The 18047-nt window shown below is 45.1% G+C and overlaps 1 protein-coding gene across 1 annotated transcript; it reads right to left on the bottom strand.

Annotated features, from left to right (window-relative positions):
• Positions 1 to 2634: 2634 nt before the first annotated feature.
• On the bottom strand, positions 2635 to 17085 carry slc38a4 (solute carrier family 38 member 4). The gene is made up of 15 exons (XM_070928791.1): positions 16961 to 17085; positions 16147 to 16243; positions 15087 to 15202; positions 14217 to 14290; positions 13514 to 13606; positions 13322 to 13403; positions 13125 to 13207; positions 12730 to 12788; positions 11871 to 12131; positions 10748 to 10827; positions 10227 to 10327; positions 9844 to 9968; positions 4079 to 4223; positions 2944 to 3041; positions 2635 to 2739 (listed from the first exon to the last, which is right to left on the bottom strand). The coding sequence occupies exons 1-15, from the start codon at positions 17083 to 17085 to the stop codon at positions 2635 to 2637; spliced, it is 1644 nt and encodes a 547-aa protein (XP_070784892.1).
• Between the last annotated feature and the right edge of the window lie 962 nt (positions 17086 to 18047).

The raw sequence follows: 18047 nt of genomic DNA on the forward strand, positions 1-18047 counted from the left end.
ATATGCCATGCGACAAGCAGCAGAAGAGCCGTGAGCTCTTAACAAATTCTGAAGTTGTTCCGTCCTGTAAGAACCTTCCTGTAGTGTGGTCACGAAATCCTTCTGCTTCTGCCAAGAGTCAAATCGTGTTCAGAGCAAACGCGAAGCGAATTCTTCGCACGGCAAAGGCGCCGAATAGGCAGGGATTTGCGACCAGGCGACACGAACAGATGCAAGGCGAAATGTTTCAACTTCAGCCAGAAAATGTGCGCAATTCTATCAGCATTGACATTCTCCTGAGGTCACCGAGAATCAGAAATGGAGGACAAACTTATTGTGGCAGTCTGTGGACAACCAGAGCTCTACGATTCGCGAGGAAACGAGACAAAAAATTCGCTCCATGTTTGGTCTGAACACACCCTCTACAGCACTGTTTTTCAAAAACACATTCAACATCAATACTGCTCACTTGTGGCTTTAATTTCAAACCAAGTGTTGGTCAGCGGGAGCCAATAAGCTACAGAAACGTGTTTCTGAGACTTCTGGGAAAGCCGTGTCATGAAGTAGGCCGTTGATTGATTCATCCTGATGTGACAAAGTTAACATTAAAACACGCAAATGGATATATAGAGACCACATTTTCTACAAATATACAAGCTTCAAATAAAGGGAAAAAAAAAAAAAAAACTACTGTCATACAGCAAGAGAAAAAAAAAGATCTAATACATGTTATATATATTTATATATATACTAAAACACTGGATTGCAGAAGACTTGAAAGGCAGAATCCCCCAACAACCCACTCACAACGAGTGTCAGTGTACCATAAAATAAAGATTATTTACAGAGCATATACAGTTGTCCAAAAAGACCATGTTTGTAATCCAAAAACACAATACACTATTTCATTTGAAATATCTATTTGTTTCATGTACATAGATCCACAAAGGATCTATAAATGTTGCCCGCTTTGGCCAGATGTGTTCGAGACACGTAACGGCATCAGAGAGGAGGTGAGGTTTTGGTGTTGTCATCAATGATTCTACCAAAGGCACCGATGTTAGATCCAATCGTAATGACAACAACCCAAAAGGCACAATTTAAAAGAGTAATCCCATTTTTTGCGTATTCAGTTGTCAAGATTTAGATCTAACTCTTGGCAAGAAAAAGAACAAGTGCGTTTCCCAAAACGTCAAACGAACCTTTTAAGCCGAATGGAACAGAATCCCGTTCCTGCATTACATTTGAATGACATTTTGGAGAGAGGGAGGGTTTTCTTTCTGCAGCGATGAGGAGAGAACGGCACGATTCGCACTACACAGCATTTGTACTACAATCTTGGCATCTTGAATTGACATACACTCTTGAAATGAACTATTTCACGTTAGGCCATATTGGTTTACTTTAATTCATTTTTGAATTGTCCAATTGTGTTTATTTTTTTGTAAAATGCATATTTTAAATTGTTTTTGTACACATTTCGCCAAGTATCGAGTATATCAAGTGCCTAATAAATAACTCCAGTAGGTGTTTATACCGTGTGTTGGAAACGATCATTGAACTTCATACAGCCTAAAGATTTGTATGAGGCCAAGTAAGATATTATGTACAACACTCAATTTTTTTCAGTAGACACGCTTAATTATGTACATTGACACCGTGCGCGCTCAGATCCCTCTGTGACAGTAATACTGAAAGCATCTCCTCGCCTTGTCTGCACAGCCAGACGGGGGAGATCCTTGATTGTGAGGAGCTGGGACGCTCTAGCGCGAAACTAAAACTGTATGTGCATGTAGACTTTGGCAACGCTTCTGATTGTTAACACGTAGCAGAGCAGCGAAATAAAACAAACCGTCCTGAATAAAAGCTCTACGTGAGTGAAGTTACTGATTGACCGCTGTTTGGAGATGGGACGACTGCTTGGTTCATTTCAGGTATTTTTTCATGGAGAGTTGCTCGAAAATACATGTGTTTGACTATGTCTGTGTGTTTGTGTGTGTGTGTGTGTGTGTGTGTGTGCTCGACACACAACGTGAAGCGTAATGCTAGAAGTGCTCCTTGTTTCGTGGAGGACGACGCACTCCACCCCCAAACACGTCTCCTTCAAGTGCACAGAGGACTGAGGGGACTCGCATCATCTTTCCAGCCCTTCACTTTGCAGTTCACAGATCTGCTTCAGACGAGGGCTGCATAGTGTGTGTGTGTGTGTGTTTGTTCTGTCTCTTCATAGCTGGAAATAATAATGATGATGACAACGATGATGAGGATGATTTCAGGCATGGTGGCACGTTAAAGTCTGTGCCCCCCCCCCCCCCCCCCCCCCCACCGGGTTTTGATCCCTTCGTTTGTGTCGTGTCACATCCAGAACATTACAGCACCAAAAAAAAGACAAAAAAACTTGAAACAGAAACAGCAAAAGTCTCCCTCCAGTGATATTCTCTGAGGGGGGGGGGGGGGGGGGGGGGGGCTGTCCATACGTTGAGGTTTTATGATCAATGTTTGTGGTTTGATGAAGGGAAGAGAGCTGCTGATGAAACCCTGTTCCCGGATGTTGGACCAGCTGAGGCAAACCTGAAGAGTCGTGGTGGGGTGGTTTTTTTGCTGCACTCTCAAATGTGACTTTGAGGAGGGAAGAGGGGTGGGGGTGGGGGGTGCTTAGTGACCGCCGCCGGAGCCTGGGGGGTTGTGGATCCAGTCGAGAACGATGAGTGACAAGCTGCCAATCATGAAGATGACTCCCACGACAAGGAAGATGGTCGCCTGAGGAGAGGGGGGACAGAGGAGGGATTAGATGAAGTATGAACGTGTGCTGATGCGCAGGGGGGGGGGGGGGGGGTGCTCTGTTGAAATTCTTGACGAGTCACGTTTTGAAAGTGTTATCCGCCCCCTCGAGGGACGGAGTGAGAAAAATGATACGGTGAGAAAGATGCTGATAAGAGTGTGTGTCTGTTTCTGCACACTTACCCCGATCTTCTGCGGGGAGCGGAGCGGCACTGACTTCACCAGGCGCAGGTAGAAGGCAGCAGGTAGGATGAAGATGAGCATCGTGGCTGCAGAGGAACCTGCGATAAAAACCGGGGGGGGGGGGTTGATTCAACTAATTCCACATCATCTTCTATTATATCTACACTTATTTATCAGAATCACTCCCAGCAAGGGTTCAACTTAAACTAGAACACACTCCTACCTCACTGTGAGAGCTATTTATGAAGCTTCCTACACTTTCTTACTTTCAGCAAGGAGAGGGATTACTCTAATGATTACTAATGATATTTACCACTCAGTTGTTTCCATTATAGGCAAAGGAAACACTTGACCTGTAACTTCCCTTCACACGCCTTTTTAAAATACCTCTTATAGTATCATAATATGTATATTATTATTATCTGCGGCAAAGTTTCCCAAATCATCCCTACGTTTTTTCACAAAACTGCATTTTCCCTGTTGCGATTGCAAGGACCTCAGTTTATACAAAGAGCATACGCTCTCCTTTGCATCACAAACTACCAGAGAACCTACCAGTTTGTGCAGGCCTTAGATTGAACGCTTCCTCCTGACAGGCGAGGACACCTCTGGAGATCTCCTAAACATTGGTCTAAATAAGAGTCCTACTGATTTCTGACGCTTGATCAATTGGGCCCTGGTTTCATCTTCTACAGGGAGGAAGCACGACACTTTGTGATCTTCGTGGTAAGTGGAAAAGCCGTTACCCACTTCCCTTTTTGGTTTTTCAAGAGAATTTGACTATTTTTAGCTCTGAGGGGATGTTTGAGCAACAAGGCTGCAGCTTAACATCAGGGAGACAAACATAGGTCAAAATGTTTGCTCTTTTCAGCGAACGCGAGTGTTTAGATCCGGCGGCCACAACCGGCTCACGCGACTGCACAGCTGACTCGAGCCGACACGTTAAGCTTCTGTGCTTCCAACGTCTTTACTTAATAAAATGACCCCTGAACTGAAGGTGCTAATCAGGGCTCGACTGCCGCTCCGCCTGCTTAATGAACTCATGTTGGTCCACATCGTGGGTTCTTCCTGATCCACATTTTATACTGTCTGTAACATTCCCCCGTGCAACAAAGTATTTGGGGGCAGGACTCACCGATGAAGCCGAAGATGTCTCGGATGGTGGGGACGAAGATGACCAACATGTTGTTGAAGGCCAGGATGGCGGCGGCGATCAGCATGTGGCGAGTCCAGCTGAAATCTCGACCGCTGAACAGCAGCGTGGTGATGGAGGAGCGGATCTGGGGGGGGGTGGTATTAACATTTAGACTTTTATAACAAAGCTGTATGAAGTTCACTATGTCACTTGTAGTGTAGTGTAATGAAACACATGCCACTGTTCTTACACTTCGCCGCACATTCAGTCTGTCTCCGTCATTAACAACAAAAACAGTCTGCTGGCCTGTGCCTGAGGCTGATTCCCACACTTGGCCACTGACTGAAGTGTGTCAAGTGCTATGAAACCAGTGTGTGTATTCATGAGACTGTGTGTGTGTGTGTGTGTGTGTGTGTGTGAGAGAGAGAGGGAAACAGAGAGAACCAGGAGATCCCAGCTAAGACGCCTGGTGCTGCTGAGCCTACAGGCAGCCTGTTCAAGCCTCCAGTGGGTGAAAGGTCGCGGGTATCAGGTGAAACCTGAGGCGCCGTCAGCTCACCGGCCATACGGGGGAAAGGTTATGGGGGGGGCGGTGCTTTACGGTGCCATTCAAAAAGGCAAGGGGATTATCTCCCGCAGCGCAATGGAACCATGGGATTGCATCAGCCGGTAGTGAGAGGAGGGCGGGCTCGCCTGCAGGGGGGGAGGTGTGTCCTTACATGGAGCTGCTATTGTCACTTGCAGTTGACTTTTCTGCCAGACTGTCTTCCTCCCTCTTTTACTTACTAGTCCCCACATTAAAGCAGACGAGGGCCAGCAGTCGCCATGACAGCACATTTAATTACAGCTGTGGCAGACACTTAAAAACTGACAGTGTATGTGGAGAAGGAAGCATCAGATGCACGAAGCGTTTGAGAGAAAGTCGCTTCTTTATTTAGTTTAACCTGAAAAGGCAATCTCTTCCCTTTTTAAAGAGCCACTGCTGGCAGAACGCCACGGGCCTTCTTTGTATCCTTTCAAGTCTGACTTAAGCGCAAGATTTATATCCAGTTAGCATGGCACAGTGGAGAAAAAAAAAAATCACATTAACTGGATTTTCTGCACTGTCAGATTGAACCAAGTGACCTCCATCATGACGGTCAGGAGGCACCAGAACAACGCCTGCGTTTCGCTGTCAGTGGCCAAAAAAGTGTCACCGCTTCAGCCAAAACTCATTTATTGTGGGAGATGATGACAATAATTTAAGTGCGTCCCTGCTAAAATTCTACAAGCGTGCCCCCGAAACCCAACCTCCCCCCTCCCACCAGCTGTTGCATAATTAGGCCGGCTCGGAAAACTAGAGCCTGGGCGCAGCATTTCTCTCCAAGGCACCAAACTATTCAGCACCCGACTGTTACCTGGCGCGAAGCCTTTGGAGTTCACCGTGTGATATTTGCACACTCTTTACTCTCTTTATCTGTCAGAGGCCTGCACACACACACACACACACACACACACACACACACACACACACACACACACACACACAGTCGAACCAGTTGTAGGCAGCCGTATTGGCTGGGTTCAGGCGGTTAGCAACAAACCAGGGGCTACGTTCTTAGCTACGTAAGCTAGTTCTGCAAAAATGTGTCCACATTAGAAGCAGAGAAAAACAAACCATGTGCACATGAGTCAAGATCTGTGCACATATGAAAGTGCAAGTATACTCAAAGCTAGAGACAAAGGACTGTTAAATATGAGCGTAACCCTCTTGAACGTTTCTACATGAAGCCACTTGCCCTCCCCCCCCCACCCCCACAGCCACAGATGCGTATGTACCGAAACTACACGCAGCAGGGTAAAAGTCCCCTTTCAAGTAAAAATATCAACAGGAAAGCCACATCAGAGTGTTTTTTGACAACTTAGGCAAAAAAGACAAAAAAAAAAAGTACTTTACTGCCACCAAAACAAACTCAAGAGAGAGATGGAACCCAGAGCATGATGCCATGAATGTAGACATGAGCTCTCTAGTGGTGACAGTGAGGCTCTGCAGCCTTTCAGCTCCACTCACGGCCACTTTTTTTCTCCAAAGGTTTACTTATAAAACGTCCCTCTGTGCTTTAATAAGTACAACATTTAGGTTGACATGTTGTGAAACTTGTTGTTAATGATTTGTAACTGCAGACCTTTAAGAAACGACTGTATGTAACATTTGTAACGTCTGAATTGATGATATCAAAAGTTAGACCCCTCAAGTAATTCAGTCATTCATCAATTGGGAAAGCAAAAAAAAAACAAAAAAACAGGTGATTTTGCCTTTGAAACTGTTGGATAAAAAGACAAAAAAATCAAATAAACCACTTGTAACACATGAGGCGTCAGAGACAAGTACTAAAGCTAGCTCGACACAAGAAAGGGCCCCAATTAAGACCGAAATTTTACAAAATTATGGCAAGACATAAACGTGCCGTTGGTGCCGTTAATCAGCTCATTTGCAGCCCTCTCCCATGGTTTCAATCTCAAGCCGGAGCCTGAGAACTGGGGCATGTTTGACTCCACATAAAGCCCTTTCATTATGTACTGGATCCTGGCAAAGCCCTGTGTGATCTGTCCCCTGTTAGCATCTATCCTTCACGTGACTGCACACCCACACACACACACACACATGTGCACTTTCACGCCTCGACACACGTCTCCGAACGCACACTCCCACGCAGACTCCTCTCTCCTATGGTACTTCCCCACCGGAGCCAAGGACAGTGGCAGACAAAGCTAACGTTAATCTCCAGCCGAAGGTCGGCAGCGTTTCCCTGCAAAATGAAGGTCAGGAGGATTCGAGGCGAGCATTCTGAAATGTCAAATGAAAACTTGGCAGAGCGACGGCGCGGCTAAGTGCTTCTTTTGATCCGATGCCTTAAACATGCCTCCAAGTCCGTCAATCTTGCGGACCATGTTACAGCAACACCGTTCCCGTTTACCGCAGGAATAGTGATGGTCAGCTAATTAAAACATTCCCAACCCCCCCCGCCCCCCCCCCCCCCCCCCCCCCGCCCCCTCAATCAGCCATTTCATTCACATCACTGTCTCTCAGCAACTAGTGCTTATCACCAAAGCTGGCTCAAAACCGGCTAGGGCTCACGTCTTTCCACAGATATCCATGCAGGTACAAACAGGCCAGAAACCACACACAACCTCACCAATGGAATTTGCTTGACATTTTTGAAAAGCTCCATTGCTGAAGGACCACGGGCATGTTGCACGAGGCTGCACTGGGGTTTGAACCCTGAACGCTGGCTGTGTCGCTGCCTTTCTCTTTTCACTGAGCTACAATTCACCACAGCAGCTTTGCAGCATCCCATTTCAGTCTTGTGTTTCTCTGTCCATATTAAATTTTTATCCCCTCTGTTGTCTCAGTCCCCCCCCACCCCCTCCTCCCTCTCACTCTCTCAGCATTTGTTGGTTTTACAGGCTTACTCTTGTTTATTCATTTAAAATATTTTCATAGTGGGTACCAATTTGAAGTCCGATGGCTGAGATGGAGTCAAATTAAATTGTTGAATATCACGTTTGTGCCAGATCAGAAGAAAAGAGAACAGCCACATGTAAACAGTATAATTCCATATAGTTCCAGTATAGTTCCATGTACGTTTAGACTGACTATGAGCTCGTCTTTTTGATTTTCTGACAGAAAACCCAACTTTAGCCTTTAGTGTTAGTATTAGAGCAGTCACTGCAGAAGCAGCGAAGGTGACTACAAAATACAATAAATTCATTTGCAGTTTTTAAATGTGATTTAAAGAGTCAAAAGCTGAGATGACACTGCTACTCTGCTAAGCTAGTCAGCGTTAGCCGGAGTTTAGCCGGGCTTTTTGGATTTAGCTGCTGCCTCGTTTAGTCGCGTGAAATAACTAACTGTATTGCGAAGATGTCACTGCATCAAAATGTATTTTCTTTTTTCGAGTAAAAAGCAGCAAGTAAATGTAGTTTTAACTTTAGCTGAGACTAGCCGTGGCTAATTGACTTCTGGAGTCCACAGTTATTGTACATTTTTACATAATACAATATTTCTTTATGATATGTCAGAGAGTCGGATTCTGTTCTTGACCAAATATGCAGTTCTTTCCTTTTGGCTTTTTAGTTTTTAATCTTTTGTTTATGGTATATCTGAAGGTGTTCATTTGTTTTTGCTGCACATTTCATGCCATGTTGCTATTGGTTGCCAGATTCTTGGAGGTGTGGCCTGTTTGACCTTGAACACACAGTGACATTGTAAGCAAATTAATAGATTTTCACTTATAGATGGTACTACACCATTAAAGCAAAATGAAAGGGACATAACTCAGTGAGATCTGACCCCCTTTCACATTTTGCACAATTCATCCTTGTACAAAAATCCTAATATTACCAGATGGGATTCAGGTATTCTTCCATCAGCCAATCATGCGATTGTTTCTCACTACCTATTACGCATATATCTTCTCTCTATATATATATTTATAAATATTTTCTATCATTAAAACATTTAGAGGATTGTGCAGCCCCGGCATTGGTTTATGTTTCTGTCTCCCAGCCCCCGTCTCACTGGCCCCGCCTCTATATCTCCCTGAAGGTAGCGGTCAGGGTGAGGGTTTTTCCACTGTCCATTCTGAGCCTGTAAACTTCCACTGCAGAGAGGATCCCCCTCTCTCGCATTCCCCCTCGACACAAAAAAACAGCAGTGTCTGCCGAGGGGGGAGTGTGTGTGTGTGTGTCTGTGGGTGTGTGTGAGTGATATGAGGGAGAACATCCAGTGTGAGAAGCATCAGCTAAATGGCTAAAATGTAACAAAATGTGGTAATGACTCAATGTGTGTGTGCGCGAGACAGTGAACATATAAGAGTGCGGATGAGTGCGCACGTTTATATTCTATAACTATGTATGAATGTGTGTGTGTGTGTGTGTGTACTGTCAAGCTGTGTGTTTCCGTGGCGTGCCGTTGTTGCTGCATCATTCTGAAAGCACTTTCCTGTGACTGAATTGCAACACATTTGCTGCCCCCTGGTGGCTGCCTACTGTGACTGCAGCCACATCCGAAATTCTTCACAAATTAGCAGCTGCTTGTCTTAACGTAAAACCATGTGTGTGTGTGTGTGTGTGTGTGTGTGTGTGTGTGTGTGTGTGTGTGTGTGTGCATGAAAGCTAAAATGGGGCATGACACTTCCCCTGGCCAGCAGCCATTTTTGTTCTTGTCGTGTCAGACAAGGGCCAAGCTAAAATTAGCCCATGAACATATATGGGGAGGGAAGGGTGTGAAGAGAGTGTGTGTATATGTGTGAATGAATGTGATAACTTCTGGTAATTGGACGTCATACACAGGCTAACCTTTGACCCCGTCTTGAGGGAGAATGGGGGAACACACACAAAAAGAGTGGCTTTATTGTTAAGCTCGAAACGTGTGTGTTGGTGTAATTAAGAGGCGTGGCCTTTTATGACCTCAGCCTGTGCGTGTCGGGATTTGAGATGACGACACAAGCAGAGTGCTAAACCAGACAGTGTGTTCTTTCTTTTTTTTTTTACCAAACTGCCAAGAAAAAAAAAACAGCTGCGTCCAGAAAACAACCCCAAAAAACCCCCACTGACTTTGCAGCAAACACAAAACACAGTCTGTAAGCAGAATGACACTAAGTGGCAGTAATGTTTCACTGAATGAAAGGTTTCACAAGTAGCTGGTCGCCGTTGGGTGGAACGCAGCGTCCAGATCTTTGAAATCACAAGGTGTAAGTGTATGTTTGATGTGATGTACTCACAGGGAACAGCACGATGGGGACCGTCAGCGTGACGGCCGTGAGAACAGCCAAGCGCACCAGCAGCAACATGGTGTCAAACTTGTAGACCTTGGTGAAGGTGTGGAGCAACTCTGCCTCCACGTTGTCTGTGTTGGAGGGGAAACGAAGGGAACGTACGTGAGCAAAAGGTGATAGGAGCTATGGAAAAGCAGTGTTTTGGCACAGCGAAGTTCAAATCCTTGTGTCAAACTTCCAGGATTTGGAGCATAATTCTCTTTCTTGTTCTTTTTTTCTGTCTAGAATAAGGAACTGATATCAGTTAACCATCCATCTGTTTGTCTCTTAACGCAGAGAAAACACAATTACAGTTGACTGTCACTGATTTTGTGCGTCGCCGCTCTTACCGTAAAAGGTGAGGTAGCCGAACAACGCCGACAGCATGTACATGATGAGCATAGTCAAGATGGACAGGTTGGAGACGTTCTGCATCTTTTTCCGGCTGCGACTGTAGAAACAACGCACACATATTCACTTTTAGAGAGGTCCTGTCTCTCTTACAGGTCTCGGGCCGCACTCAAGACTAAAAATCTTGGATGAATATATGCAGATTGAGATGCTTCTCCACTTCACAATATATTTTTTTTCTGAGACTGATGCGTTCGAATGCATTCAATTCTTTTCAGTGACTCCTCTCAATTGCACATAAACTATATTTCCCTGTAATGTCACACACTCAGTGCCACAGTGTGTCGCGTATGGATTATTGACTATTGCCGTCCTGTTGCCACATTTACACAAAAAAACATGTGGAACCCTAACCCTCATCGTACGACACCCAGAGCTTGGGTTTCATTTGGGTAAAGCCCTTCAAAAAGTTTGTTTTAGGAGGTGATGATGGTGCCTGATGTAAAGGGAAGAAGCTTACTCTTTCAGCTCACTGTAGATAGGCAGGACCTCGGGATGGCAGACAAAGGCAAAGGCCAGGATGGGCAAAGTGTACGCCGTCTGGAGGAAAAAAATGTACAGTCAAATTTAAGATACAAATATTCAGCTTCAGGCAGTCCAGCATTGTTGTCTTTGGTTGGAACTGTTGGCGTGCTTTCTGAGTGTCATGTACACCAAAAACATGCTCAACCGACATGTTGATTACCGGACTGACAATAATGCTTTCATTATTCTATGAGATGCATTGTCATTTTTTTTTTGTCCCAGGCACATAAACACAACACCACATGGGGTGCGAATGTGGAAGTCTAGTTTGTAACACTTGTTTTTACAAAATGTCCTTCAGATTAGGAACACGTCCTACGGTTTTCCAGTGTTTGATTGGTTCTGCTGAGGTTGGCTCGTCCTTTCCGTTATGCCTCAATTCTTCTAACTGTAACTGGCGTGTGATTAGAAGTCCAAAATAGCGGCTAGACAGTAATCTGGTCAAAGAAGGCGAAAAGACTACCTCCCCTTCTAAACACTGTCACAAAAAAATCACAACCTTGGTGAATCATGTGTCCCATGTGAACATAATGTCATGTGTCATGTTCTTATCCTGATTTATGGTCCTATAGGCCCAGACACGTATTCCCTAAACATGCACACAATGACCAAAACACACCCCGAGGAACCCCGCCCTTTCATCAAACATGTCTTGGCGAATACTTGGCATTCTGTTTTTTGTTGGATTTGCAGGCCGTAAGATGCATTCCTGTGCGTAAGCCCAACAGTCTTGTACAAACTATACTCAATCACATGGATGAACATTGTGTCCATGTTCTCTTCATTTAACAGTTTACATAAGCCATTTGATACATTATCCTGGCTTCATGCAGTCACTGATTCAAATGGTAAACTGAACCAATGGAGTACCCATTATGCCACACCTTCACAAAACTTACTAGGTGTGCATTTCAAAGGTTACACCCTTTAAACCTCCACCAATGAGACTTCAAAAGAGACTTATGTTCACACATGACACTTTGCAAGTTGAACATATATTTGGAGTCAGAAGAAGCTGAAAGCCGCTAACCTGTCGGCTACCACTAACTCCATCCTACCTGGGAGTTGAAGACAAAGTATTTGGGAGTGCACATCTCCTCGTCATCGGGGTGGGGCTCGAAGTGGACGCCGGTGGAGTGATGGGCGTCGTGGCTGCCGAGGACCGCCGGGGAGACGTCGGCCCGGGAGAAATCCATGTGCGCCGAGCTGTTCTGCAGCGGGTACAACCCCGGCATGCCCGAGGCGTTCATGCTGAGGTTGGACGAGTGGTGGTAAAAGAAAGGAAGAGGGCAGGGCAGCTGGGTCTTCTTGTAGATCACCTGGAAAAGAACAGTGTGGAGTCATGTTGCGTTCTTCCCTGTGGTGCCCACAAATAAGAAACTTCACGACCAAACTTTGTGGCAATTCTCCGATTCTGTCATTTTGGGATTTATTTTCCAACAGACACGAGTTACTTCTTCATTTTCTACATGATGTCCTTTTACAAACGAGCACGCTGCAGTCACAGGCTTCTAAACAGGGCACTCAGACAGTGTAATACACCCCGTGGCGGCCATATTGGAGGTCTTCAACTCTCGGCCAACGGGAGGACAGGGTCAAAGCTAAATAGCCAAGTTAACAATCTGGTTAGCTAAGCATCACTGCCATGTTGTTGAAACTGCATTAACTGTTCAACTTTTCTTCTGAGAAACGAGCTGTGAACACAGCACCGACATATTATCACCTTTTATCAGTTGATTTGATGAACATGTCGGCTGACGGCTGCTCATTTACACATCAAGGCACATCAAGTACAGCAGCTTTAATAATAATACCTGCTGTGCCTTTTTAAGAGCAGCCATTAAAGACGCCCTCCCGTTACCGGAATCTCACATGTTGCTCTTGGTATTCAGTAAGCTTTTAGAAAGCTGAACTTACCACACCCAGGAAGAAGACCATGCAGGACAGGGAAAAACCGCTGGTGTAGCCCAGGTAGCCTAAAGAGGAGAAAACATCAGAGATCAGACTACAGATACTGATGTGACGGTATGCTATAGTTTGCTATTCTTACACACATCCCATTCGAGGTTGTGACCCACATCCCAAAATAGGAGGGCTGATTTCAGGCTTAATAGCAGTTTTAAGTAACAGTAACTCCTTATTGGCGGCGCTGACCACGGGCTCGACCAGTGTCACATTACTTCTGCTTTGGCAGAGGTGATCACAGACAGCTGCAGCAACATGGTAAAGAATTTGGCTTCAGGAAGTGACACAGATCCTGCCTCCTAAAAGTCAGTAGCGGTATCAGACGCATCAGAATTAGGAGTCCATACCCAGATTTTTCAGGAGCGACAAAGGCAGGATGATTCCGATCGACACAAACACCACCAGGTAGTTCCCGTTCAGGTACCATTCTCTGCAAACACAACACGGGGGCTTAAAATGAGGCCAGAGCCTATACTGTATATACTGCACGCACATACACATGCATATTTGTCTTCAAAAGACACACACACACACACACACTCACCCAGTGATTTCTTCTAAACCCAAGAAGGCTCGGATCACTTCAGGCAGCTCGTACTTCACGATAAAGAGGTAGCTGGACATGGCTGCAGGACATGACAGAGGATGTTTAGCTTAGCAATTGTATTAAATTATAGTAAACCAATGTAATATTTTCAAATCACACACACACACACACACTGAAATCACTGCCTACCCCCAATATTCTGCATAATTATCGATCCGAATGCGGCCATTTTCCCGGGCCAACCAAATGCTCTCTCCCCCAGCTTTTCATAGATCAGGGATCCTGCCAGAAGAGACAAGGCGATGGTTGAGAATTAGTCATGGAAAACAGAGCTAACGGGAGTGACTGGATAAAAGCATCGGCTGTATTTTATACTGCCACCTTTGCTGTTCTTACTTTACCAAAGACTAAAGAGTTTACGACAGGGCATATCTGTAAAATACACGCATTCCTTCAGCTACTACTTGTGTAGGTGTGAACATTTTGCAGTACACGGTCCTTCCTCACACACAACCTGTATTTCTGGTGTCTTGAGGTCTTCTTCAATAACTGGTCTTCCACATTTCTCAGAATAGCTTTCAGCGAGTGCATCAGTACAGAAACACAGTTGTGCTGATATTGGTTTGTATTAAGGGCCCTTGTGACCCCTGGTCATAGATTACATGTTTGTATGTTGCGAGCAGTTCAGACAGTGTTGCATTTGAATAATCTTTAGTGTTAAAACTATTTCATTTTACAAAACATTTCTCAAAAAAGGAGCAAAGATTGGAGAAAAGTCTGGAAAATAAACAGGGTTTTGGTGCAGCAGAATTTTGCAGACCCCTTAGATTCACCTTGTGGCCACCACAAGACTAACTGAAACTTTATTGGTCATTTTAACTTAAATACCAACCTCCTTCTTTAGCTGTCATAAGGAGCAGATGTACAGAATATAAGGAGAGGATGGCCACACCGACGAGGAGGATCCTGCACAGACAGGGAGAGCAGAGGTCAGCGATCAGTGCAAAGTTCGAGACAAGACACATTTGCTATCAGTGATAACAACAAACCCTGTGTATAAAGTCAGCTTTGTTATTTTGAATCCCTTCATCTAGAGACTGAAAACACATTTTGTCCATTTTTCAGTAGCTATTGCAATATGTCTCTGCTCCATTGACCCTGTGCTGTAACTGTAACATCGCCAGGTCATGAGGTGGCCACGCAGCAGGGGCATGGGGGTGTGGGGTGTAGGGTGACAGCGGGGTGTCGGATGTTGGAAGTCACCCATGAATGCTGATAATGCATATGCACGGGACAGACAGAGCTGGGTGGAAGGTGGCAGAGGAACTGAGGGCACAGTGTGCACAAGTTCAAACATGTCTGCGTGTCACAGCTGCGCTTTGCTCCAGATTATTACAGGACATATTCTGTCCCACTGATGTCCCCAGCCTCAGCGACTATTTGATTAAATAAGATACACACATTCATGCCCCCCCCCCCCCTCATGATGAACTGTGATAACTTTATTTAAAGCCGCAACTTTTCATTTAGCGCCATCACCAGCTCATAATTCTAATTTCTCCAATGCATTGATTTATGACAGTCTACTACTAATTACCAAATGAAAAGTTTTCAAGAAATAGAAAATGATATCAGCATCTACTCTGCGTCTGTAGTTGTAGATTTAATGTAGTAACCACCTGCCAGTCATGTCACGCCTTCCTCTCACACACCCTGACACAAATGCCGTCGGTTTCCTCGATTCTGCCTCGGCAGTACTTACGTAAAGAGCACGATGCCGGTGTTGGCCATGGCGAAGGACAGGCCCAGGATGCCGCTGCCCATGATGGCGTTGCTCAAGTTGAAGACAGACATCCCGAAGGAGGTGTGGCCGGGATGCTGCTCAGAGAGAAAAGAAGCGTCAGAGGAAAGAAATGCTGAAAAGTGCTCCGATAATTGATGACATATTTGAATAAGCAGTGTAACTGTTGTAACAAACAAGAGAGCAAATATTTGGCAACGAGCAGCAAACCACGCATGGATTTACCGCCATTATTAAATACTTTGTCCCCCACAAGCTGTAATTCAAGGAAAAATACACCCTTACATTCTCCTACACTGTTACACACGGTTTAGTCATTGCATTTGACTAACTGGGCCCTTCCAGTCATGGCACCCCCACTGACCCAACGCAGTGGTCTCCTTTCAATGGTTGGGGAGGAAGTGTTTTTTGATGACCGGCTGCTCTTCCAGTCACTCAAAAGCCTAAGAGCCAGTCTAAGAGCCAGTCTAAGAGCACATCAAATTCATTTTCAAAACCCTGCCGACCAAGAGAGCTTCCGGTTGACACCAAGAACGTGCCACGTCCCTTAGACAAAACTCAACATGGCGGTGGTGGACGTTTTTCTCAAGACCTTAACAGTGCAGGAGAGGGTTTCCTGTACTGCGACTGTGGACGCAAACAATGACACGACTTCTTTCAGTACCAGTAATCCCAGTAGCAAAACCTCCCCTAAGGAATTGCATTGTATTCTACGGTAGGGGACACACACGTACTTTCTGAGAGGTTTCTCGCAAAGTCTGAATACCATGAGTGTTTGTGCATCACAAATATTGACCAATAAGCTTGCATAACGAGCCTCATGTTAAACAAATGCCGTGACATACTGTCGTACATCTTTGGCTACTAACGGCCTGCTTTCAAGTTAGAACGTGCAATAGAAAAATCGCCTTTGGTATTAATGTGCTGTTAAAATCTGCAGAATAAGTGAATTCGATTAAACCATTTGCTGTGATTGACAGACACTGACTACATTAGCACGGTGACTTGTAAATCCTCTTACATATTCTTCATGGTATTCCTCATATTTCTTCTTCTTCATCATCCCATTTGACAGGAACTTCTGGCTTTCTCCGTCATCATTGTCATCCAGAAACTGACTGCAAGGACCAAAAAAAAAAGACACCCCCCCCCCCGCAAAATTAACACATGCATACAACATGGACAGATCACTTTATATTATAAGAACTTTTTATGTCAAAATCCTGCCAGTTCTCCTGCCGTTTTTTGTGCAGACATGCAGCAGAAGGTGGTGACGTGACGCAGTTTTGATCAGATGACCTCTGACCTCAGGGCTGGTTATTAGGGGTCAGGTGAGTCCTTCATTTAAAACCACACACCACCTCCTTGTCAATCAACACTGTGAAAGTCATACTGCTCTGATAACTTCATTAATTCCTGAGCTGAGTGGATAAGTAACCTAATTAATCAAGTTGTTTAAATGTCTCTTGTCAGCTCTAAATAACTCACTGACAAATGAAAACACGTTAATGCCAGAGAACCGGCTGTGCTTTTAGTCTGTCCTCAGGCCAAATCACCCTAACAAAGACTATGTCTACATGCGCATAGTTGACCAGGTTACTGGGAGAAGTAAGGTTAAAGCGGGGATTACAGTAACCAAGCTGGATACACTGGGTTTCTCTTGACTTCTTATGCCATTCACGGAAGCATCGCTGCAAGTTTACACAATGTTTAAGAATGAACGTTGTAACCAAAATGTCCAGATGGCATAAATTCACAGAAATGTGCCTAGAGTGTTAAGAAAAGCTGGCGGTGCTCATTTGGGGAGGGAACTTGAAAACATTGTGGTTGCCGACCTGTCGATGGTGGCCTTCTCAGAGTCGATGGGCTCTGTGTAACGGTCGTCCAGGCTGTCGGTGCTGTCATCGTCAGCCTCCGTGGAGACTTTGCTGAGCTCCATACGGTCCACAACTCCCGGCATAGTGACGCACAGCGGGGCGAGAAGCGGAGAAGTTCAGTTTTTCAGGATTTCGAGGGGTTTTCGATGCGCTTCTCCCCTCAACCTCAGCTAAACCGTGTTACCTGTAAGAAAGAAAGAAAAGCAAAACAGAGGAGACATGAGAAGAAAGTTTCAGTGACTAACACAGTTTTGAAGATCCGTTTGTCCACATCTTCAACAACAGCGGCTACTTGCCCAAGTCGCTAAAAAAAAAATCACTAACACTGAAGTTCACCACAGGAATGCCCATTTCCAGCTGACTACAGGCCTGCACATGCATGTATTGTCTGGCCTTATCGGCCACAACGGAGCCTTTTGGCCTTGATGGAGAACACTTCAGGGTGAAATGGAGCCCTCTACCCTGCAAACAAGTCCATCCCATTTCCTGGAACTGAGGGGCTGTTTGTTATATTACCTTGAAGAGGAAAGCTGGGAGATGACGCAACCTTGGCGCCGCATACAGCTTTACCAACACCAGCATGTCCTGTTAGCATTATTTGCTATTTCCACTTTACACTAGCTTGATTTTGTTTGGAACGACTAGTAACGTCACATACAACATATCATAAAATCAAAAATTGTTGATGTACATGGAGATTGCTAGCTGGAGTTAAGTCAACAAACCCTGAAACCAGGTCAAGGATGTAATGAGTTCATGAGGCCGCCTGACTGCCACCATCAACAGGCCCCCTTGTTCATGTGCGAGCTGATTTACTGCAGCCTCACCCACTACCATTAGAGGAAAAGGTATTTACAGCAGCATTTATGTGGTGCGGCCAGAGCACAATTTAATATTTTAGTGCAAAGTCAAAGGGACAGTTCCACATCTAACTCAAGAAATGTTGAACTATTCCATTAAAGTAGCCACGGGCTCAGACTGCCGACAGTGAAGAGCGTCTTCTTTGCCGGATGGGGTTTAAGTCTCGGGCCAATTGTTGGTGTGG

Source organism: Enoplosus armatus, chromosome 22 (genome assembly GCF_043641665.1).
Source record: "Enoplosus armatus isolate fEnoArm2 chromosome 22, fEnoArm2.hap1, whole genome shotgun sequence".
Classification (NCBI taxonomy): Eukaryota; Metazoa; Chordata; class Actinopteri; order Centrarchiformes; family Enoplosidae; genus Enoplosus; species Enoplosus armatus.